At 36.8% G+C, this 24,830-nt stretch overlaps 1 protein-coding gene across 13 annotated transcripts in view; it reads left to right on the top strand.

Moving 5' to 3' along the window:
• Positions 1 to 24,830, top strand: part of ATRX (ATRX chromatin remodeler) — a 208,142-nt gene that overhangs the window by 69,709 nt on the left and 113,603 nt on the right. For 8 of the 13 annotated variants that reach the window (XM_069062495.1, XM_069062488.1, XM_069062483.1 and 5 more), the window contains 4 exons: positions 762 to 875; positions 9,988 to 10,097; positions 19,231 to 19,298; positions 20,102 to 23,139. In XM_069062495.1, the coding sequence (XP_068918596.1) occupies positions 762 to 875; positions 9,988 to 10,097; positions 19,231 to 19,298; positions 20,102 to 23,139 (3,330 nt within the window). The remainder of the gene's footprint in view (positions 1 to 761; positions 876 to 9,987; positions 10,098 to 19,230; positions 19,299 to 20,101; positions 23,140 to 24,830) is intronic. The other 5 variants (XM_069062496.1, XM_069062492.1, XM_069062491.1 and 2 more) reach the window with 4 other exon arrangements.

The raw sequence follows: 24,830 nt of genomic DNA, 5'->3' as shown, positions 1-24,830 counted from the left end.
TCAGAAAGACAACAGTCCCTGCCTATTTCCTTTTTTATTATACTTTTCCTAGGACCCCCTGCTTCCTAAGGAGACCTTGCATTGCAAAAGAATCCCTTTCTAAAATTCTCTTTTGTGAGGGGCATAATTTAACCCTGTATTGTTTACTTTAAGCTTACTTGGGCTTAAATATCTTAAAGCATCCTTAGATTTCATCCCTCTGTTTATGGCACGTGGAAACCTGTGAAGGATGTCAGAGACTTGGGCCACCCTTTTTGGAATATGCTGATATACAGAACAGCGTATGCCTCTTAATAGCAGTATACACTACTTCAGTCCCCATGGAATATAATTCTTTTCTGAGTTGACCACCTGAGAGTACAAAAGAGGAATTTGGTTTCCATGTTGGATCATTTGTTTATTTGGCCTCTTTGATACAACTCATGTAAAATATACTTTTCATAATTTTGTGTGATATGAACACTAGAGTATTAAGAATTGGATTCTATTTGAACATTATTTTATGTTCAGTTCATAATTAACCATTTTATTCAGTCTTTGTGAACTGTATTCTAACAGGTAACCTGATTGCTAATACTTTGGCCCTTTTTCAAACATTGCCCTATTCTACTTGTTTCTAAGAGTTCCTCATAAAAGAGTGTTAAAAACTTGAAAGAACAAAGTTGTGTTAACAGCATTGTTAGCTTGATCTGAAGTCTTGCACTTCATGTGCACATTTAAGATGTGTAATGGTTTTCAATTTCTAAATGAAATCATTCTAGGTACAGTGGTTGTACAACCAGAGCCAGTGCTGAATGAAGACAAAGATGATTTTAAAGGGCCTGAATTTAGAAGCAGAAGTAAAATGAAAACTGAAAATCTCAAAAAACGCGGAGGTAAATACGACTACAAAAAAAAATAAAAGCATAAGTTAAAATGGCTGTTTATGACCACATCGGGAAATCTATGTGCTTCCTTAAAAATACCTCCCATCTTCAGGCGTGTTTATTAAAAGCATTGCTTGAGAATAATCTCCATTTCTCTCTGCACTTGGAAGCACAGAATAGAATGGTTCATCTTGTGTCAGAATCCCTTGCCTTTAATGGCTAATGGATTACCTCGTGCCTTTTTGTATTACCTTCTTCCATTTTGAATTATTTTAACAGTGGTCAGCCCTGGGAAGGGGTTTCAGGCCTGTTGATAGTCTTCATGTTCCTTTAAATAAGGAGATGCCTATATAAAAATGTCTTTATACATATTGGTTCATGGGTTACCATAAACCAAAATGGTTTTTAATGGTTAATAGGGAAGCCCCAAGTTTTATGTAGTTCTGGGGCCTTCGTTCTGGGCTTTTTCCTCATGTCATCAATGAAGTATTTTGATGGAAAATATTTACCAGTGTTGCATCTATTCTGATAATAGAAGAACTAGGCAGACATGGAAGGTTTCTCTATCTTAATGATTTCAGGAAATATTCTCAATTATCAAAGAACAGGAATGAAATTATGAATTACCTAGCAGGGGCTTCTCCTGCCTAAAATGATAGCTCTCCTGTACCTGCCTGCCTTTTACCATTAAAAACAAAGACAGCTAATCTGAAAGCATTCACATTAGAAGTTAACCTTTTCCTTTACCTGTAGATTAACAGGTAAAATAGTATACCCATGAAAATCTGCAATCAGACAATTCCCCAAACCCTAGCACCTCTCACCATTCTCTTACCAACTACTCAGTCCATTACATAACCATGATTTCACCTTTAAAGAATAATAGCGTGACAGAGGTTGGGTTCATTTCGAAGCTTAGTACTGTGGAGTCTGAATTGTGTAGGGTATTCACATGACTTCATGAGGGGTTGGGGGGAACCACCTTTAGTAGGTATTGTCTCTCTCTCCCCCATGAAGTTATACTCCTATGTCTAAGTCTTGACCATCTTAAACACAGTATTTAGCTCTATCAGACTTTGGTATAGCACATCTTGTGTTATGTAGATACAAGAGTTATTGAAAGAAAATGCTTTATTAGTGAAATCATCTTTATTTGGATTTAAGCTATTGAAAGCACCCACCTCAATATGCAACCAGCAAAACGTGTTTATAAAAATGCTACGGTACTAGTTGTCCTTAGACATATAATAGATTCTGTTGAAGAAAGCAAAGGAAATGGTGTTCAGTCTTAATGTTTATGGAGGGGTGCTATATGATTGTTCTAATATTGGTGGCATTTGTAGGGATTCCAACACAGGATGATATATTGGCCCTCATTTAGTGCCAGGGAAGGGGAAGTGCCAGTAGCAGCAATTGGCCAGTCATAAACACAGTTCCCTAAAGTGTCAGAGAACTGGCACGTTGCCAGCATGGGCTAGGACTGGTAGGTGTCTGAGCACTCTTTCACAGAATACTAATGTAACCTTTGCTTTTGGTTTCCCAAGTCTGTGACTGAATAGTTGGTAATGATGAGTAGAGAAGCAGTAGTTTGAGGAAATCTGGGACTAGCACTGCTAGAGAGAAGTTTTAAGTGGGGATTGTTAGAGGCAGGGAGTAAAATTAAATAATCAATGATTATGATGTCAGTTTCTTATGCTCCTGATGGTAGACTTAAGCTATACTTTCCAGTCCTGTTTTGATTGATAGACTGATGATTCTGCATAACCAGTGCTGTATACATTTGTAGGTACTGTAGTGCTTAAACATCTCTTGTTGGTTTTGTTTTCAAACTTATGAAAGCTGACAAAATTCACATGGAATTGAACTTGTGGCTTCTGCACACACTCACTATTTACTTTAATACTCAAGGATTTTTAGATCCATCTTCTTCCTTTGATGTAGGTCATGGACTCTCTGACTTGGCAGTGGCCAAGAGATTCATCATCCTATGACCAGTATGGTGATGAGCTACTTGAACTTAGCTAAGCTAGTCCCCAGAAAACACTTCATTGTATGTTACATAGGTTTGGCTGTTGCCACAGAAACTATTAGGTGTATGAAGAAAAGGCCTCTCCTTGCTTTTATGTATGTATCAGAAATATGGCCTTGGTTTTCCATGCCTTGTTGTTTTACAGGGTAGGCAAGATTTTTCCAGGGGGTCAGTGGCAAGTTCATTGCACATCTTCCTGTTGGTAGTATGCAAACATAAATCGAATATTTAGTAGAAAAGTTTATAATATTTGAGTTTTGAAAATAATTTAATTTGACTGGCTGTTTGGATCAGCATGTTAAGGACAGTTCCAACATTGTGTGGGTCAATGTGTGTTACTATTTTTCATGGTCACGGGTTAAATTTAGGAAATGCATTCTTTTAGTTACTTGGCTATAGACTGTGGTTGACTGTTAGGGTAGTGTTTTTAAATATCATTTTGAGAAATGATTATCTGTCTTCCTGGTTACTGGTCCATGATCACTTCATTATTACATTCATGTAGCAGTCTGATCATTATGCCTATCCATGATTTGACTGAGGGTTTGGTGTTTCTTTTTTAATTTTGTTGCCCATTGGACATACTCATTCATTTTAAGTACATAGAATACATTCTAGTCTTAGTATCTCACATATATCTGGTTTCTTCTTCAGTACTCTAGTTTGTTTTATTTTTATTAAAAGTTTAAAGGTCTCAAAGTTAATACAGATAGAATCTTATTTTAATGAGTTATAATGCTTTATTAAGCTATTTGCACATTTTGTCCTCTAACACATGACTAATTCTATTTTACTCATGTGGTCCCTATGAATCTGTTATATAAGAAATCCTGTATATATGTTAACTCTTCATCAATTCCTTTCTGCTTATTGCAGATGGTGCCTCTTGGGGTCAGACCTATATCTATAATAAGTATGTTTGAGTACTTGTTTAAATGTTATTGATATAATTTAATTTGTTTATATAAATAGGGATTTCTGATGTTTGGGCTGTCAATCTCAAAATGATAGACAAGACAGTCCTATGGAGTTGAGTGTTGGCCTCAGAATCAGGAAGACTTGTGTTCAAATCTTGCCCCTGACAAATACTGGCTTGGTGACCTGGGTTGTCATTTAACTTCTTGGTATCTCAGGCAATTCTCTATGAAAATAAGTTGCAGAGAGAGTGTCCATGTACATTGGTAGATAAATGGAGTTTCATATACCAGCAAAATCACAGGTCCTAGTGAAAAAAAATAAGATGAAACTCATTGTTGAGAGGGAAAGCAACTGTGATATGAAGTTGATTGCTTTGTGGAGCCCTATGAACTTGTCCGGTAGCAAAATATGTGAAAGATGTCAAGTACTTTTTGAAACATCTGCCTTTTCTGGTCTCAGAAGTGACAAAGCAGTGGATATCATGCCACAGTTCTTGTTCACTCTCAGCTGCCCATGGCCTGAGCTTGAAGAATAAAGGAAGAAATATCTTTAATGAAAAGAAATTGCAATTTTATTAAAATTAATAATGTTAATTTGAATTTTATTCAGAAAATCTTGTAGTGCATTCACATATTGTTATGGCCATAGGAATACTTCATTTCTCATGGATCACTACCCTGAATCAGGCAGAACAATTCCTTTTGTGATTCCTCCAGTTATATTATTGTTCCTTACTTAATGTCCACCTAACATTGAATTCCAAGAAATAGTTTTTAAATCTTTTGGAAAACATGCAATCTCCTTTATCTTATATAAATTTTGATGTTTCCGGTTTTTATGGAGCTGGTATATAGTATGCTAATTTTACTGGCCCTTCAAGATCATGAAAACATCTGGGCAAGTTGTCTTACTCACATGGAATTCTTGAATGATAACATCTGATGAACAGCAAATTAAAAACTGAATTTTGTAGGGAACTTTTTAGTTGATTCCTCCTATTTTATGATAAAGGTTTTTTTTTTCAGTTTTCCTTCATCTTTTAAAAATCATATGCTTTATTAACTTCTAGTTTACATCATTCATTTCTGCAAGATTTTGAGTTACAAATTTTCTCCCCAGTTTTGACCCTACCCACCATCCCAAAATAGCGATCCCACTGGTTATCCCCTCCTCCAGTCTGCTCCATGTCTTCTCCCATATCCCCTCCAACTTTCCAATAGGGCATGGTGGATTTCCAATGCCCCAGTGCTTGTACGTCTTATTTCCCAGTTACATGTAAAAGAATATTAATAATAGTATATATATATATATATGTATATGTGTGTATATATATATTTTAAACATTTGATTTTAAAACTCTGAATTCCAGATTCACTCCCTTCTTCCCCTGTCACCACTCAACCCCACTGGGAAGATAAGAAGTTCAGTATAGGTTGTACTAGTGTGGCTATGCAAAACATTTCCATAGTGGATATATTGTAAAAGACTGACTATACTTCCCTCTCTCCCATCCCACTTCCCACCTGCTCCATTCTCTACCCTGATCCCATCCCTCTTCAAAAGTGGGTGCTTCTAACTTCCCTCCCTCCCAGTCTGCCCTCCCCTCCATCATCCCCCCTCTCATCCCCTTACCCCCTACTCTCCTGTAGGGTGAGATACCCTATTTAGTGTGTATGTCATTCCCTCCCTAAGACAAATTCAGTGACAATAAGGTTTACCCATTACCTTTTGCCTTCCTATTCTTCCCCTCCATTGTAACCATTTTCCCTTGCCTCTTCTGTATGAGATAGTTTACCCCATTCTGTTCCTCCCCATCTCCTCTCATTATATTCCTCTCTCACCTCTTAATTTAATCTTTTAAGTATCATCCCTTCCTATTCAATTGGTCCTGTGCCCTCTATCTATGTATACCTCTACACATATATACACACATTCACATATGTATTCATATGCCCATATACACTCCTATATAGACATATATGTATGTATGTACACACACATACATACACATACATTTCTATTCCCTTTAACTATTCTCATACTGAGAAAAGTTTAATCAGTTACAATTATTGTTTTTCCATGTAGGGATATAAATAGTTCAACTTTGATAAGTTCCTTATGATTTCTTTTCCCTGTTTATCTTCTCATGGTTCTCTTGCTTTTTGTATCTGAATGTCAGATTTTCTATCCACCTCTGGTTTTTTCATCAAGAATGCTTGAAAGTCCTCTATTCCACTGAATGACCATATTTTCCCCTGGAACATGATACTCATTTTTGCTGGGTAGGTGACTCTTGGTTTTAATCCCAGCTCCTTTGCCCTCCGGAATATCATATTCTAAGCCCTTTGATCCCTCAGTGTAGAAGCTGCCAGATCCTGGGTTATCCTGATTGTGTTTCCACAATATTGAAATTGTTTATTCCTAGCTGCTTGTAATATTTTCTCCTTGATCTGGGCGTTCCAGAACCTGGCTATAATATTCCTAGGAGTTTTCTTTCTGGGATCTTTTTCAGGAGGTGATGGTGGATTGTTTCAACCTATTTTGCCCTCTGGTTCTAAAACATCAGGGCAATTTTCTTGGAGAATTTATTGAAGGATGATTTCTAGGTTCTTTCCCTGATCATGGCTTTCAGGAAGTCCACTAATTTTTAAATTATCCCTCCTGGATCTATTTTCCAGGTCAGTGGTTTTCCCAATGAGATATTTCACATTGCTTTCAATTTTTCATTTATTTGGATTTGTTTAATAGTGTCTTGATTTCTCATAAAGCTTCCATTTGCTCCAGTCTAATTCTGAAGGAATGATTCTCTTCAGTAGTTTTTGAGATTCTTTTTCCATCTGGCAAATTTGGATTTTTAAGGCATTCTTCTCCTCATTGTCTTTTTGATCCTCTTTTGCCATTTGAGTCAGTCTATTTTTTAAGGCGTTATTTTCTTCAGTCAGGTTGTTGACTCTCATTTCATAATTTTCTTGCATCATTCTCATTTCTTTTCACAATTTTTCCTCCACTTCTCTTATTTGATTTTCAGAATCCTTCTTAAGGTCCTCTATGGCCTCTAACCAGCTCGTATTTTTCTTGGAAGCTTTTGGTGGAGGAGTTCTGGCTTTGTTATCTTCCTCCTGTTCCATGCTTTGCTCCTTTTTGTCCCCAAAATAGGATTGTAAAGTTGGATTGCTCTGTTTGCTTCCTTTGCCTGCTTATTTTGTCACTTAATTACTTGACTTTTGGACTTTTTGCCACAGTAGAACTCTGCTACCAGACAGGGGAGCTTCGTATCAAATGCTGGAGTTTCCTCAGCTGCCGAAGGTATTAGTTGGGTACCCTCTCTGAAGCCTCCACAAGCTCTGGCAAGCTAGTTGCACACCCCAGGACCTCCACCCTAGACTGCAATACAGATCCAAGCAGATTAAAGCAAGAGCGATTACCCCTCAGACTGGTCGCTTGGTCCCCCTATAATCTGCAGTCCAGGAGCTGAAGCTGCCACATGTGGCTGCGGCTGTAGGGCCGCCTGAGCTGCTTCTTACTCCAGGGGCAAAGGCGGACCACGCTCCCAACTATTGGATCCCAAAGTCCACGCTGCACTGACCTCTCACTTTGTCCTTAGCATCAATGTGTTGATAAGTTTGGAAACTGCCACAGCTGCTGGTTATCTGAAGCCCCTCCAGCCAGTGGCTGGTCAGGCCTACCCTGAGGCTAAAACCTCTGGCTTCCAGAGCACAGCTCTGGCCTCTTCCTGCCACCCTGCCGGGCTGTCCTCAGCGGGAGGTTAGATTCTTTGTGTCATTTTGTGGGTTCTGTAGCTCCAAAGTTTCTTTAGTCACCTTTTACATTTTTTGGAGGAGGTGGGAGCCAGAGCCCCATGGAAGTCCTGTTTCTACCCTGCCATCTTGACTTTACCCCATAAAGTTTCTTAATATTGAAACTGTATTTTTTGTTTCTAATTTGTTTGGAAATTTTGTGAAATGAAAGTCATTTTGTTCCTGTTTTACTAAAACAAGTTAACTAGTTTTTATACATCAAAAGAAATTTGTATGTTTTTTTTTAAACAATGGGATTGTTATATGAATGGTAGCAATCTTTTTCTGAAAAAGCATCAAATATATAACTTGAGTTTACCTTATAAGTATAGGCAAACTGGATCTTGAAGCTTTTATGAAAGTTGATAATCACAAAAAGCAATTAAATTGGGTGATATTTTGACCACAACATTAAGTGAATACACGGTCTACCAAAGCACAAGCAGTTATTCCTATAATAGTTTGTGCTCCTCCTCAGAGCTTGTCAATCTAAACACAGTTTGCCCCGATTGATCATGAGTATGCATTAAACAGAGGAGTCGTCTATCTTGCACTTTGGGGATCAAAGGTATGGTGATAGGTGATCCCTTTTATTCATATTTGTTGCTGCTTTTGGCCACTTCCCTTGAGATATTCTTGAATATAGTTTATTTCCTTTTTTCTCAGCCTCTATGAAATTGTAGTACTAGTATACATTAAACAGCTACTTCTTTCGAATAGAGCAATAGTAGGTCATGTTGACAAAATTGCTTGACTCAAGGAAGCTATTGATTTCAATTGAAGATACAATTTATTAGGCAGTTTTGGGGGCTCCATGTGGTATTGTAGCAGGAGAATATTTGTAGCAAAATCTAAAGGAGCATAAAAGTAGGATGATCAAGAACACCTACAGTTTTATTAAAAACCATTTGAAGCAATAAATTTTTAAGCTGATTTTTATAATTACTGTTGACAGGATCAAGTAAACAGAAAAAACAATCTAACTAAAATTTTTTTAAACAGATATAACTGAGCAGATAGTCAAAAGGCAAAGAAAATGCTTTCATTTTGTGACCTTTACTTTCCTGAAGCTCTGTCAGCTTTGGACTTTTCTTTGTTCCTTTCTGCATTCCTCTGCTTTCCTCTTTCCCCCTTACTTTGTTTTTCCAAACCAATTGACATAGTGCATAGAGAGCTGGACATGAAGCCTAGAAGACCTGCCCTCAGGTCCCATGTCTTTCACATACTAGATGTATCTCCTTGGACAAGTCACTTCACTTCTTAGTGCTCTAGGCAACTAGGATTATAACAGGTGAGAAAAGTACAGGCCTACATTCGTGGAAGGAGTTTTTCTCAACTGGGAGTTTCTAATACCAATGAAACCCCTATCTTTTTCTCTTAATTTAAAAAATTAATTGTCCTTCTCTATACATTTAGATATGTATACATTTCTGTTTCTGCCCGTTTCCTTTGAATCATCTCATGTGAATCCTTCTGTATTTCCTTGTGTGCTTCATTGTTAATGTTTTATTACCATGCCATATTTTGTCACGTTTATGTGCTGTTCAGTCATTCTGTTGTTGGGCCGAAGTGGTCTCCAATTTGTTACTAGGAAGACAGAAGTCCTTTGTTATGATGATTGTGAGATAGCACCTCATTGCAGGAATTGCTAGGTAAGATGGGATGAGCAGACTTTTAAAATCAGTGCTCATTATTCTATTAAGCCATTTCCCTATTCTGGAGTTCTGTCAACAACCTAAGAGTTTGGCCTCTGCCCATTTGTTTCTAGTCTTGCCAACCCTGAAACCACAGCATTATAAGACAAATATTGAGAAGCTTGAATAAATACTTATATGTCTTGGGGAGGAATATAACTTGGCATCTCCAGTAAATGTGTAGGAACACTAAGATAGCTAATACATAAATGTCAAATTCAATTTTAATAGGGCTGAGAAGGGAAATGGAAGAATGCAGTTCTGCAACAGAAAGAAAAAAAGTGTCTGTTGCTGTCTTGGTAACTTCTGAATAGGTTTGGCATAGGTTTTATCCCAAGTTTCAGAAATTTTAGACTGTTATAAAATTGTTGTTACCACCCTATTTTTTTTTTTAAGCAATTGGGTTTAATTAACTTGCTCAAGTTTACACGGCCAGTTATTTTGTGTGAGTGCTAAGTATCTGAGGCCAGAACCAATCCTGCGTCTCCCGACTCTGGGGCTGGCGCTCTTACTCACTGCACCACCTGGTCTCCCCTACCACCCTACTTCTAATGAAAATTATGTTTTATAACATGGCACTAAAATTTCAAAGTGTAGAATGGTCATAAAATGGTAAAAAAAAAAAAAGAATTTTCTGTATTCAGATATCTTATTTGTGAATGATGGGAATGTTTTTGTTCTAGAAGAAGGGCTGCATGGAATTGTGAGCTGCACAGCTTGTGGACAGCAAGTGAACCATTTCCAAAAAGATTCAATTTATAGACACCCTACACTGAAAGTCCTGATTTGTAAGGTATGTATCTGTGATTACTGGAGAGTGATCTTTTACAAAGAATGTTTCAAGAGTTATGTGTTTATCATGAAGCTTATTAAGGGTAAATCAGTTAAACTTATTCTGTCTACATCATAGCGACTTTAGGTAGATAGGATTTTGTGAACCTTTTAATTATTTCTTTGGATCTGTGATCTTCAATATGGGTATTTCCTTTATTGCTGGTGATCTCAAGATTTTAAAATTATTAATATTCAGAATCAAGCAGTCTGGAACTTATTGCTATATATTTTATAAACCTTTCTACTAATATAGATGGCTTTATCATATATGTTATGAACAGTCTCACTTTTAGAGATGTGAACCTAAATTATCTCTGCATCCCTTATACTTCCTCATCTCAGTTATTGGGGATTGCAATCCACATGTCATTTTATATAATACATTTATTTCAGAATTTTGGAGCAAGTTTGGTAAGCTGGACTGGAAAAACTGTACTGTTACTTTATATTTTGAGAATGTTGATGGCCATGTATCTTTTTCCAATTTTATGTAAAGAGTTTTTCTCAAAAGTATGTTGGGGCAACTAGGTTGTGAAGTGGATAGAACACTTGGCCCAGGAGTTCCAATCTGGCCTCAGACACTTACGAGCTGTATGACCCTGGGCAAGTCACTTAATCCCAATTGGTTCTTCTCTCTGCCCCCCTCCCCCCAAAAAAACAACAACAAAAACAAAACCACCAAGATTCTTAAAGAATTTTTATTGTACATAGCAAAATCTTTCTGATAGATTGAATTGTATTACTGATTTAACATTTGAAGGGGAAATGTTGATTTTGAAATAAATGAAAGCTGTTGATTAAGGGAAATTAGCTATTTAGTATGGATATAGCTTAGATTCCCTTAGTCAAATATGAATGGATGACTTTAGGGTAAAGACAGATCAAATTATTCTGTCTTTTAATCTTGTTTTGGTATCTTAATATAACGTGTAGTGTTGTTTTCCCCTCTGTGCCAGACACAGGGGAGCAGACTTATTATGGTAGACCTATAGCTACACAACTACTGTTTGAACATTTTAGAACTTCATCTTAAGAATTTTATATTTGGGGACCGCTAGGTGGCGCAGTGAATAGAGCACCGGCCCTGGAGTCAGGAACCTAAGTTCAAATCCAGCCTCAGACATTTGTGACCTTGGGCAAATCATTTAACCACAATTGCCCTTCCTTCCCCTCCCTCCAAAAAACAAAACAAAAAGAATTTTACATTTGTTGACAGAAAAAGTAAATGAAACAGGACTTTTCCCCTTAAGTTGGGCATTATGAATCTTATTCTGTAGCATTAGACATGTTTATACCAAGGTGATATCTTTTGCTCATATCTAAGTGTACGATTTAGTTATAGCTACTTCATTTTAATGAATTAATAATTCTTAAAACTTAGTGTTTCTGACCTATTGTTTTGTTTTTTTCCTAACACTTGATCTGTTTTGTTATTTTGAGGTGACCCTTTATTCTTTTTTTTTTTGTTTGCTTTTTGGAGGGCAGTTGAGGTTAAGTGACTTGCCCAAGGTCATGTGGCTAGTTTTTGTGTTAAGTGTCTGAGGCTGGATTTGAACTTAGGTCCTCCTGACTCCAGAGCCGGTGCTCTATTCACTGGGCCACCTAGCCGCCCCAACCCTTTATTTCTTGAAGGCTTTGCTTTTTGAGCTCAGGATCTGGCCAATTCTACCATGCTCTGAGTTTGAGTCAAGTGACAGATTGTGTGTCTGTACTAACTTAGCTGTGTTTATTGAGACTCTTCAACTAAGTTGTCTACAAGATGACTAATATTTTGTCCAGAGTAATTCACAATTTGTTGAGTTATTCAGGGCTGCAATCCATATCAGTGGAGGGAATACCTACAGTGAGAAAATAATGAGATACTTAAAATACTGGATTATGAGAAATTTGCCAACAAGTAGAATCTTAGGATAGATTAGAATTTAGAGCTGTACATGAGGAAACTGAAGCCCACAGTGATTTGTACAGCGTCAAAACTAGTACATGGCAGTGCTTACAACTCTGTTGTTCATCTTCAGATTCCTTTTCCCCTATTTTTCACCCTATTATGTCTTAGCTAATACTTGTCTCAATCTAATAGTAATATTCCACTTGTTTTGATTATACTTTAGTTGTACCAGTTATGTACTGATTTGAATCATTGCCCAGTGAATAGTTTGGTCTTCAGAAATCAATCAACAAATTTGCTACAACATAACTCAGTTCAAATTTGGCCTGAGATATTTACTAGTTTTGTGACCTTGGGGAAATCCCTCAGCTTTTTTCTGCCTCAGTTTCTTCAACTGTAAGATGAGAGTGATAACAGGACCTATCTCAAAAGGGTTGTTTTGAGCATTGAATGAGATAACATTTTTATGCTTAGCACAGTGCCTAGCACATAGCATTGTATAAATGTTTTGATCTCAAATTTTTCTTCATGTTTTTTTCCTTTGCTTGCGTCCAGAAAGATCTTCCCCTCCAGCAATCTATGTTCTTTTCTTCACCTTGTTAGATTAATGCTAGTTCACAATTAACCTGTCCTACATGTTGCTCCTCCTTAACTGAGATTGTCACAGTTTAGCAGCTATTGTTGCTCCATTCTATGTGCGTTGGCTTGTCTTTCTTTTCAGTCTCTTTTTTTCATTGTTGGTGCCATTTTCTTTTTTCTTTTTTTTGTCACTTTCAGTTTTATTTTTCTATTACATACATTTAGAACTTACTCCTACTTGGTGAGAGCTCTCTTGTAACTAAAGAAAGCAGTTAAGTAAAACTAAAAGTATGCGTAACCTGACCTGAAAGTAGGGGCAACATTTCACATTTGTAGCACCCCCACCTCTTTTAAGAAAAAGATTAATAAAAAAAGTTTTCTGAGTGAATAGAGCACCGGCCCAGGAGTTAGGAGGACCTGTGTTCAAATCCGGCCTCATACACTTACCGTGTTTCCCCGATAATAAGACACTGTCTTATTAATTTTTTTGGACAGAAAAACACCAGAGGGCTTATTGTAATGAACATTGACAGCAATTTTAATAAACAGGTAAATGTGAACAAAAAAATGTACCTTTATTCAATAATGAATTCAATAAAGAACAGGATGACGCACTCACTGCTGCAGCTCTGATTGGATGCAGCTCGGAGCGCGGCATGCGTTTCGGGGGGGGGGACGGTGCATACAGAGGGTACCTTAATGTAGCATGTAGCGCAGGGGATCACCTTCACTACAGTAGCAATCTCAATAGGGCTTATTTTCGGGGGAGGGCTTATTTTAGAGGAATCTTACACAGTAAGGGGAGGGCTTATTTTCGGGATAGGTCTTCTTATCGGGGAAACACGGTAACACAAATGCTAGCTGTGTGACCTTGGGTAGGTCACTTAACCCCAATTGCCCTCCAAAAAGCAAAAAAAAAAGTTTTCTGTCCCACTCACCCCCCACTCATTGAAAAAAAGAAAAAGAGCGGGGCAGGTAGGTGGCGCAGTGAACAGAGCAGTGGCCATGGAGTCAGGAGGACCTGAGTTGAAATTTTACCTCAGACACTTAGCATACTTACTATATGTGGGACCTTGGGGAAGTAACTTAACCCCAATTGTCTTGCCTTCCCCCCTCCAAAAAAAAAGGAAAAGAAAAATTTCTTATAACAAATATGTATAGTTAAGCAAAGCAGATTCCCTCAGCAGCTGTATATGTATCTCATTCTGCACCATAGGTCAGTATTTTCTCTGTAAAGAATAGCATGTTTCATCATCAGTCCTCTGGAATCCTCAAGGCTTATTGTACTGATCATAGTTCTCACAAGTTTTGAGTTGCTAGTTTTTCCAGTGTCATTGTCCTTGTGTACATTGTTGTTCTGGTTCTTCTCATTTCATCCTTTGTTAGTTTAAAAAGTTCCTCAGAATCATTCATTTTAAAAATACTGGTATTATAGTATGAATTGTTTTTCTGGTTCTGCTTCTTAATCAATTTACATAAGTTTTTTCCATGACTTTGGGAAATCATCTTTTTTCTTATTTCTTATTACATCGTAGTACTCCATCACATTCATATCCCACAACTTATTCTGCCATTCTCTGTTGTTGGACATCTCAATTTCCAGTTTTTGGGTTGCTATAAATATTTTTGTACATATAGGACTTTTACTCTCTGATCTCATTTGGGTCTTGGTCTATATCTGGGAAATATGAATTGTGTTCTGAACATATTGAGTTGGAGATGCTTAAAGGTATCCACTTAGAGCTGTGCAAATGCAGTTGGTAATATGGGCCTGAGGCTCAGGAGGGAGACTATGGATGGATATATGCATTTGGGAATCATTTGCATAGAGTTGATGATTAAATATGTGGGAGTTGATGAAATCATCAAGTGAGATAATATAGAGGGATGAGAAGAGAGCCCAGGATAAAGCATTAGGAGAAATCATGGTTGGTGGCTGTGGCATGGATGAAGAACCAGAGAGAAGCGAGAGCAGTATCAGAGAAATTTAGAGAGGAGAGAGCAAGTTGATGCCTTTTTCCAAGGCCCACTGCCTGAGTTTCTCTTTCCTTTCCTTAGTTTTCATCTGTTGGTAGGGAACTACTCCCAAATTGCCTTGGAGTGTTGCAGAATTTTGCATTTTACAAGTTTGAAGTAAAAGGGAATAAAATGATACTCGGTAATTTAAATGGAACCCTCTATTTTGTTATTCAGTCAGTAAACATTTAAGGGCCTATTGTTTGGTTGGTTGTTGTCCTTCATTCTTGAGGAGGACCAAAAATGTGCTAACCTTGTCTGTTTGAGAAAATATTTGCTAATCTTGATTGCATTTTAGTTCATTGGTCAGCAACTTGCGGTTCTTTAAGTATATACCTGTTCTCTTGGCTAAAATAAATAAAAGTCAAGCTATTTATTCGAGTAAATTTAGAGCATTTTACATTGGGAGATATGAACTAGGTAGAGCTCAGGCCTGGCAATGTCATTCTCTCTATACCATTACTCCCAAAATACAAGAAACACTGATACCTTACCTGTCTCATTCCTTAGGACTGATTTTTTTTATCATCATCCCCTTTTTGTAGCTCTTCAGTTCCCTAGCCAGTGCTTAGAACAGTGCCTAGAACCTAATAGGTGTTTAATAAATGCTAGTTGACTGACTAGCTTTGAAGTTTATGTGCTTCCTTTTTTTTTTTTTTGCCTTGGCATAGAAAGGCACAAAAGTCAGTTTTTTCCTACTCTCTAAGATAAGTTACTCAATCTAATAAACTCAGTAACAGCACCAATATATGATAGTTCTCTTGCCTTTTAAAGAGCTTTTGTGTTACCCATGTGTTCTAAGAGCTTTACTCCCTTTGCCAGTTTTAGGCCCTATGTGCATGTACAACAGGGCTTCTTGATAAAATTATTTGGCTTTATTAATTTGTGCTAGATTTTCCTGAAATGTGAGGAAGGCCAACCTGGGAGTCCTCGTGGCTATTTGGGAACCAACAGCAACCTTGAAATACAAACTTAAGTCAGGAAAAGTTACCAATTCTACCACAGCATACATGATAGGACAAACTGGTGAAAATAGTCACTTCCTCTAGTTTAGGGTAGACCTTGGAGTTGTCATAAAGTGTAGCCATCTTATGGAAAGAAATTAGGATGTTAGGATCCATCTTACTAACCACAACCACTCCATGCCCCCTTTTAATCCCTTGTCTTCGTCCCCTGGAGCCATATTTCTGAACATTACACTTTAGGATATACACTATATATTGAATCAATATATAAAATTAAATTACAATTTTGGTTTTAGTAAGTTCAGAGTCAGATAAGGAAAGACAAGAAGAAAATAAACTGAGTTAAACAAGAGCAAGGCTTTTTGAGGGGCGCACATATCCTTGTGTCCCTCTTATCTGTGTTTCTCTTGTCTGACTTCCTGTCTTGGCCAGGGTCAGGAACAGAGTGACAGACATTATTTCTCCAAACCAAAAAAAAAGTTTTTTCACTTTTTTTCCTTGGGCTTATAAGACCCCAGGAAAAGGCTAGTTTGACTTTAAAACATAGATAATAAGACAAGACAGACACAAAACCACTTGCTAACAAAGTTCCCCCCAAAAAACCAGTGCACAACAATCAAAGTCTCTTTTTTAGGTAAAATTTCTGGTATTTATATTTCTTTTAAGCTAATAATTTTTGGTTTCCCCTTTTCCTTTGTCAACTAGGCAGATTCCTCTACCAGTTTGCCACTTTGGTTGTTTATGAGTTCTGGCTGTGCCACTCGCCAATAATGGTTAATGGTGACACATAGTTCCCCAATTCTTTCTTCAAATAGGAAGTCTCCCTGATTCTTCATTGTCTCTTCAACTTCCTAGAAGTGCATAACTCCCTAAGGGGTGTCCCAGTGTTACAGTACTTCCCTTAAAGGCATATCAGCTTCCCAGCCAGGAACCAGAAGCCCTTTAAGAGAAAAAAAATTTTTTTTAAGTGTCTTAATCCCTAATTCTGCTTGCCGGGTTTACTTTAACCACTTATTGCCAGCCAGTCACAGTTAAACACAGACAGGAAGACAAACACAGCTGCAGCTTCCCCAATAATATGGGGATAGTATTACCTGGCTCAGAAAGTGTGGGACTGGGTTGTGGCTGGCAGTGGGGTGGGGCATAGAGATGTCAAGTCTCTGGTGCAGTCCTCTCTGGAGATATCCTCCTGGTGAAAATGTTACCAGGAGTACTCTGGGAGGGTCCTCTAAAAGATTACTCTAGGGTTCTACCTCCCATCCCCCCCAATCCCTTTATAGTTGCCATTCAGTAGCAGTTAAAAATAAGGTAGGTTGAGGCACAGCGTTCTAAGCACAGTGAACTTATTAGTAAAGTATGAATTTACCAGTAAACAGGACCTCAGCTTCCTCAGCAAAACTAAGACTCCATATGAGGGGATCAGGTCTCTTACAGTTTTAGGGAGTACAAAAAATTGAAGAGTAGCATCATAGATGGGAGAAAATATGATTGGATGGAACTGGGAAATGAAGGGTAGGAACAATCTTCTTTCTTTCTTTGTGTTAGTAAGCTTTGTTCAAGTCCAGCTGTATCTTCAAGGTCAGAGATAGTAAGCCAGACTTCTACGGATAACAAACCAGTCATCCTTGAAGGATATCTTGGTGGTGTAAAGATACTAGAGCAGACTCCCTGGTCTCTACTTGCCTCCTTTAAAGGTTATTTCTTTAAGACATGTATAGAAAAGTGATTAAGGAGAACTGGATTTCTAAACTTAGCTCATTACAGGCCACATCTGCATTCTGAACTAAGTTCAGTGACAAAGAGCCATTACTTAGGCAGTTACAGGACAGAATCAATTAACTTTAAAGAGGATTAATTTTAAAAATACACAGAATCAGTCTGATGAATTTCACTTCCTTTTCACCCATAATGTGTACTACCAAATCATGTCTTTCATTTCTGTCATTGTTTCTTTGCTGTTTCTGGAAGCTTGCAGGTGCATTCTTCATTAACCTTAGCTCAGTCTTGCCAAGTCTCTACCTTCCTGGTGAGATTTCCTTGTGAAGTGGGGAGGACTTGAGTCAGCTGAGCTCACCTGCAACTTAGACAACATTAGGAAGGTGGGGATCAGAGAAGCTCAAAGTTCGGAAAATGGTCTGTGGGTAACTGCATTGTAGTTTTTTTTTTACAACCCCTGAGTTTGGAGGTGCCAAGGAAATTTTCTAACTGTGGCCATCTTTTACTTGGAGCCAAGGAACTTTCATTTGGGCACTAGAAAAGCAGAGTATATATAACTCCATGGGATTGGAGTGTATTTTGGATGTTTACCAGCAAGCCTTTGAACACACCTTGCCAACAGCAGCAGCTTAGAGGCTCATCTTCCTCAGAAGACACGAAGAATGTTTCTCTATCATTACATGGCTTACTATGGACAGATCTGGTTCCATTTCACATTTTGTATCCTAACCATTACTAGAATATACTTTTCATGTTTTCCAAATTAATGTCGCACTTATAACTTAGTGAGGGACAAGGACACCAATGAAATAGAATACACAGACGATCCTCAAATCTTTATTTGCAATGAATAATTACAGTTCCCTCTTTTACAAAAGGCTTATGAAGTACCTTACTTGTGAAAGAATTCATTTTCTGTTCTCTTGGTGGAAATGCTGGTAACTTAACAAAGTTGCTAAAAATGGATAAGGGAAAACACAATAGCAAAACTTTCATTTAAATGACTTTTTCATTAATGCCATTCCAACACTTGCTTAGTTATTTGATAGATTTTTTTCTTTAACAGTTTTAGTAAACTTGCTAATAGCAGTATGGCATAGAGGCCCAATGACTGAGGAATACTTGGGGCTTTTCTACCTCCTGTGTAAAGCTCTTCACCAACCTTAAAGTCCAGTGTAAATTCAGTTATTTTTATAATACCATCCCACTACAATAATAGATGAGTGACTATGGGCAAATGACTTAACATTTCATCTATATGTTACATCTATATTGCTAATGTCTTCTTTAATAAAGGAAATTTCCATTTGAATGAAATCATTCATTTGGATCCCAAACAGTCCCCCAAACAAAAACCTTTCACATTGTTAGACTAGAAATTTGTTGCTGTCCAAATTATTTTTCTTTTATTTTTTAAACAAAATTATTGCAATATTTATATTGGGCATCAAGATAGCATATCGTGATGGCTGGAAAACTGATGTCTAAGCCAGAAACACCTGTGCCCACCTGAAACTAGTTTTGTGACCTGGAAGTTAGTAATCCACTTAGTGCCTTAGACAACTCTCTTAAGACTATTTTGCAGAGAAGGTGCTGACTTACATTCATAGGAATTTCTTGATTTGGAATTTGCCCCAACTGAGCAAAATCATTAATTTGTTCCTGTCCCCTTGTTTTAGAAGCATTTACGCTTTGCAGAGATCTGAACTTGTTCCAGGATACTGTTGGATTAGAATGTTAATAGTACTAGTGAATATATTATATAGCATAGAAAGCATAAATCCATTATTACTTTAGTGTCCTTTAAAAATGTCGTTCTGTTACTAATAATGTTTTATACAAAGCAGATCCAAAGTGTTTGGCAAACTGAATAGAATTGTTACGATTTATTGAAGTTGGAATAAAATGTTCTTTTTTTTTTTTTAAAGAATTGCTACAAATATTATATGAGTGATGATATTAGCCGTGATGCAGATGGAATGGATGAACAGTGCAGGTAGGTACATGAAGAAAACTGAAAACATTCTTTTGCTTTATGGATTCATAAGGGAAAGTATTAATTATTCTTAAGGTTGATAGTTATGTGTGAATCTTTTTTATTGCATTTAGGATTTTTGATGGTAGTTATAATCTTTATTGAATTTATAATTTACATTTTAAAATACAGGTCATTAAAAAAGTTTTATTCAAATGCTATAATGTACATAAAGTACTTAGCAAAGTCTAAAATGGTTTGTAGCTATAATAAATTTTGATCGTGTTCATGGTTATAAGCCAAATCATTGAACAGTATCAGTTAGTATATAGACAAGAGAGTCTTGATGGGATAAATTGGATTCTGAATGAAACTCATTTCTCACAGGTAAAATTAAAATAGAATAAAAATACAGAAAATTCACAGTCATTCTGGTTTCACAGCTAGTTAGCCACTGACCTTTAGGGCAGTTTGTTGGTTTCCAGTTAATCTGTTAAGTCTGTTATTTGTGTTGGGAGTCTGAGACCTAGTAGACTTTGTAAAGGCATAAATAATATAGGGGTTAAGATGGGATTGTCTTTTTACCCTGAAATGGAGGCTTATTCTAAATCAACTTCACACATTCCAAGAAAGGGAAAATACAGTCCATTGTCCCATCCCCTCCCAAATAATGAATTTCATATGCTAACTTGCTAAGTGCAAATTCACTTTAGTAAGTAAACTTAAGTTGTTTTAGTCTTCACACTAAATTACTTTTATAAGTTTAAATTGTTTTTCCAGTAGTGCAATTAGGAGTAACATTTTACTCTCTTTAAAAATTCCAGATGGTGTGCAGAAGGTGGAAACTTGATTTGTTGTGACTTCTGCCATAATGCTTTCTGCAAAAAGTGCATTTTGCGCAACTTAGGTCGAAAGGAATTGTCTGCCATAATGGACGAAAACAACCAATGGTATTGCTACATTTGCCGCCCAGAGCCTTTGTTGGACTTGGTCACTGCGTGTGACAGTGTATTTGAGAATTTAGAACAGTTGTTGCAACAAAACAAAAAGAAGATAAAAGTTGAAAGTGAAAAGAGTAATAAACTATTTGAGCACGCACACAGATTTTCTCCAAAGAAAAATGTTTCAAATTGTAATGGAGAAGAAAAGAAATTAGATGATGCTTATTCTGGATCTTTGACTTACTCTTTTACAGCACTAATGGTGCCAAAAGATGTCGTTAAAAAGACAAAAAAGCTGGTTGAGACCACTGCAAACATGAATGCTAGTTTTGTAAGATTTTTGAAGCAGGCCTCTGAAAATTCAGAAATAAGCTCAGTGGTAAAATTACGTCAACTTAAAGCTTTTAAATCTGTGCTGAATGATATCAAAAAGGTTCATCTTGCATTAGAAGATGGTCTGAATGTGGAGATTCGTGCTTTGGATGCTTTAAACAAAGAGACTGTTACCAAAGAGCATAAAGCTGAGGGTGTTAAACCAGAAACTGAAGTTACAAAATTAGAAGTATACTGTGAGTCTGCAAAGAAGGACTTTTCAAAATGTGATACTAAATTATCCTTGAAACAAGCTGATAGTGAAATTGTTGGTCAAAGTCTTCCAGTGGTGGGGCAGCTAGTACATAAAAGTGCTAGTGCTGAAGAGAAGAAATCTAATAGAAAAGAACCTCATTTTGAGCCTGCCAACACTTCTGAAGCCTTAGACATGGATATTGTATCTGTTCCTTCTTCAGTCCCTGAAGATATTTTTGAGAATCTTGAAGCTGCTATGGAAGTTCAGGCTTCATCTGACCACCAGCGGGATGGCAGTAGTGCAGCAGATCGAGATGTAGAGAGTTCTGTAAAATCAAATGTGACTTCAAAAGACCACAAAGGAGGTACCAAATTCAAAATATCAGCTAAGGTAACAAAAGAATTGTATGTTAAACTCACTCCTGTTTCCCTTTCTGATTCTCCAGTAAAAGCTGCAGAGTGTCAGGAGGCAACACAAGAAAAAGAAGAAAACAAAAGTTCTGGTCTTACTTCTAAGACAGAGAACCGTAGCTCTCGAAGGGAAAGAAGTGATGATGATCTTGTTGAAAATGACATTCCATTAGTTTCAGAAGAAGCTGACCTTCGAAGATCCCCACGTGTAAAGACTACCCCTCTAAGGCGACAGACTGAAGCCAACCCTATGACATCCAATTCAGAAGAAGAAAGTAATGATGGATATAATGAGAAACGTAAAAGAAAGTCATTAGTGCAGTCAGTAAAAAAGGATAAACGGACTTCTTCTGATAGTGCCATTGACAGTCCTAAACCTAATAAGGTGCCTAAATGTAAACCATTAGACACTGTGGCTCCAAGTTCAGATTCTGATGAAATGCCTACAGTTCTCAAAGAAGTATCTATGTTGAGTCACAGTTCTTCAGATACTGAACATAATGAAAGAAATGAAAATGTTCCAAAGAAGTCTTTATATGATTTAAAGACTCAAGCATCCAAAGGTGACAAAGGAAAGAGAAAAAGAAAAAACTCTACTTCAGGTTCTGATTTTGATACAAAGAAAGGCAAAGAAGTTAAAGGCTTCACAGGTTCTAAAAAGAAACGCCAAAACCATTCAGATTCTTCCAATTATGATTCTGACTTAGAAAGAGAGATAAAAACTATGAGTAAAATTGGAGCTCCCAAAAAACCCCAAACAAGACATTCAAAGAAAGAGGATTATGATTCTTCTGAAGATGAAAAGCAAATCAGAAAAGGAATGGGCAAGCAAAAGAAAAAAGGTTCTAAGTCTGTAATACATGAATCATCTGATGATGATGGAGAAGACAGACAGAAGAGTTGTTGCTTTTCACAAGACACTGTTGATAAAGCCAAGCTGAACACAGGAGTAGATCAGGTATCGAGTAAAGATGCATCAACATCGGCTGGTGGTCCTGAATCTTTTGTGAAAGAAGAGCCTTGCTCTTCTCCTGAAGGCAGTAAGGAGATAGAAGCTACTGAAAACAGTAGCCATCTGAAAAACAAACCTTTTAAGAAGGCACAGGAGGATTCATTTGATGATATTGCTGAGAAGTCCTCACAAAAAGAGGACAGTGGTGAATCTTCTGAAGATGAGAAGAAACAGAAAAAAAGAACGGAAACAAAAGAAAAGCAAAGTGCAAGCTTGAAGGAGATTCCCCACCAGGAGAAGGATGAGACGTCATCTGATGGAACTGAAAAATTACTTGAGAAGGAAGACAATTCCCATTTGCCTGCAGATCTTGATCAGAATAAGCAAGGTTCAACTGAAGTGGAAAAGAAAAGTAAAAAATTAAGAGAGAGAAGTTCTAAAAAGAAGGAAGAATTATCTGATGATACTGAAAAGTTACCAGGGAAAGGAGAAGGTGGTGATTTTTCTGAAAATAAAAAAGGAGCATCTGGTAAGGAAAGGAAAAAAGAACACTTAGGGGAGAAAAGTTCAAAGACTGCTCAAGATGGTTCATCGTCTGACATTGACAAGTCTCTCACAAAAGAAGAGTGCTGTGATTCTTTTGATGAAAAGAGAAGGAAAAGAATAGAATCTCGGGAAAGGAGAAACCTAAGTACAAAAAGAAGTATCACAATAAAACAAAGTGGTTCATCATCTTCTGATGCTGAGGAGATGTATTCTGAGGACAGTAAACGTAGGAAGAAACTATCTTTGGCCAAGAGTAAGAAAAAAGAAACTGTAAAAGATAAAAAGAAAAAATCTCCTAGACGAAGTCCTAGAAAGCAGCAAGAAATTGCAAGTTCTTCTTCTGATGAAATGGGAGACGATGACCATAATTCCACAGGCGAGGGGAGCGGTGATGAGCAGAAAATTAAGCCAGTGACAGAAAATCCTGCAACTTGCCACTCCTCAGGTGTGCAAAAGATAGATTTTTAAAACATTTCTTATTATAATTAAGGCATCTTTTATTATAGTATAATATAATAGTAGTAGATTATATCTGGTAGCTTGTTTGTTTCTACTTATACCTACTCAGTACTGCTGTATAATTTTTCCAGAGGAAAAATTTTTTCCCCTCAAATTTAGAAATACCGTTTGATACTTTATTTTAGAAGAGATTACCAACTTTTCCTTTTGTGGCCCTGCTGTTATCTGTCACAGAATCAAGTGCATTAGGATAAATAAGTTCATTTCTATTATGTTTAATGCCTGGGGTGAATAAGCATGGGCTCTGTGAGGGTAGGTAATCTTCAACTTTTGTTTTGTGTGTAGAATCCCAGTGCTTTTGCACGTAGTATGAAAACTTAATGGCTGCTTTTTGAATGAATCAAGTGATTACTCACAGAAATTTTTAGTGAAAACCTAATATACTCAGACCTTTTTGGCATATGATTATGTCATGGGGATGAGTGTGGAAGTTTTCACTTCTGTTGGCAATTTTTGCATTGTTAAGATTAACTTGACATGCCATGAGATCCTTCAAAATAATTTGGTTCAGATATATTGATATCTGTTAAAGTCCAACACTTTGCTGATGACTCAAACAGGTATTTCTGCCTTTAAACAAACAAAGCAAAGAAACAGTGAGGATGTTAGGAAGTTCTTAAAGGTTTTTTATTTTCTACTCTTTTCACTTTTTCAACCAGATTGGAATGCCATTCTAATTCAGGTTTGGATAAATGTGTACACAGTGTATTATTGATTTGGATACCCTTACTAAGAAATCAGACTATTGGTTTCTATTGTTAAGGCATTATATTATTAAGAAACTATATACATGCTGGTTATTCTCCTTTGGCCTTTTCGAAGTTTTCATTTCTTATGCTATTAGGTTTCACATGTAATTGGTGTGCTCCTAATTCTGCATTGTTATTTTTATTATTTCCTCTTGGATCTTGGTCTTTTAGATATCTAATCTGATTTTATATGAATTGGTTTGAATATAAATTAGAATTGTTGTTCTTTTTTCATAGACCCTTCTGTAGCCAAATGTTTGAATTTAAAATAGTTCTTTTGCATATTGTGCTTCTAAATTGATGGTTGTTTACTTGAATTCATTCTTTTGACATCTATTTAAACCTCTCTTGTTTCATGATGAGCACTTTTTTAGGACATGATATCCAATTGCCTAATAAACTACCACCCCAATTAGGTCTTCATTTTAGGTAATCATTATTAACTGAGGCTTAAGCTATATGCAAACTAAGTTATATTGAGTGGGATGTAGGATATTAAAATTGACTCAAGGCATCATCATAATGAAACTGTTTAATTTAATCTTATCCATTTTATAATGTCTTTATATGTCCATTTCATAAATTAGAACCCTTAATTTGGTGGAGAATTAGGTTTCTACTGAAATTTGCAGTGTTACAATTGTTTTATATTTCATAGCAAAACTTTGGTTGTATTTTTTTTGGTAATCAGCTACTTAATCTGTGTTAACATATGTATGTTAGTGAGTTATCTTGATCTTAATATGTTTTAAGTCTGGAGGATTTAAGGACTAATCTGTTGCAGAGTGTTTGTACTAGGGAGTAGGCTTGGGTTTATCTTTGAGACCTGAGCTGTGAAAAGCCTGTAACTTTATTGAGCCTTCCACAC

This window comes from Petaurus breviceps, unplaced genomic scaffold (assembly GCF_028583685.1).
Source record: "Petaurus breviceps papuanus isolate PSGF00001 unplaced genomic scaffold, PetGlider_PUasm1.0 90459, whole genome shotgun sequence".
Lineage (NCBI taxonomy): Eukaryota > Metazoa > Chordata > Mammalia > Diprotodontia > Petauridae > Petaurus > Petaurus breviceps.
The sequence above is the reverse complement of the archived record's forward strand: the minus strand, read 5'-3'. Positions and strand labels throughout refer to the sequence as shown.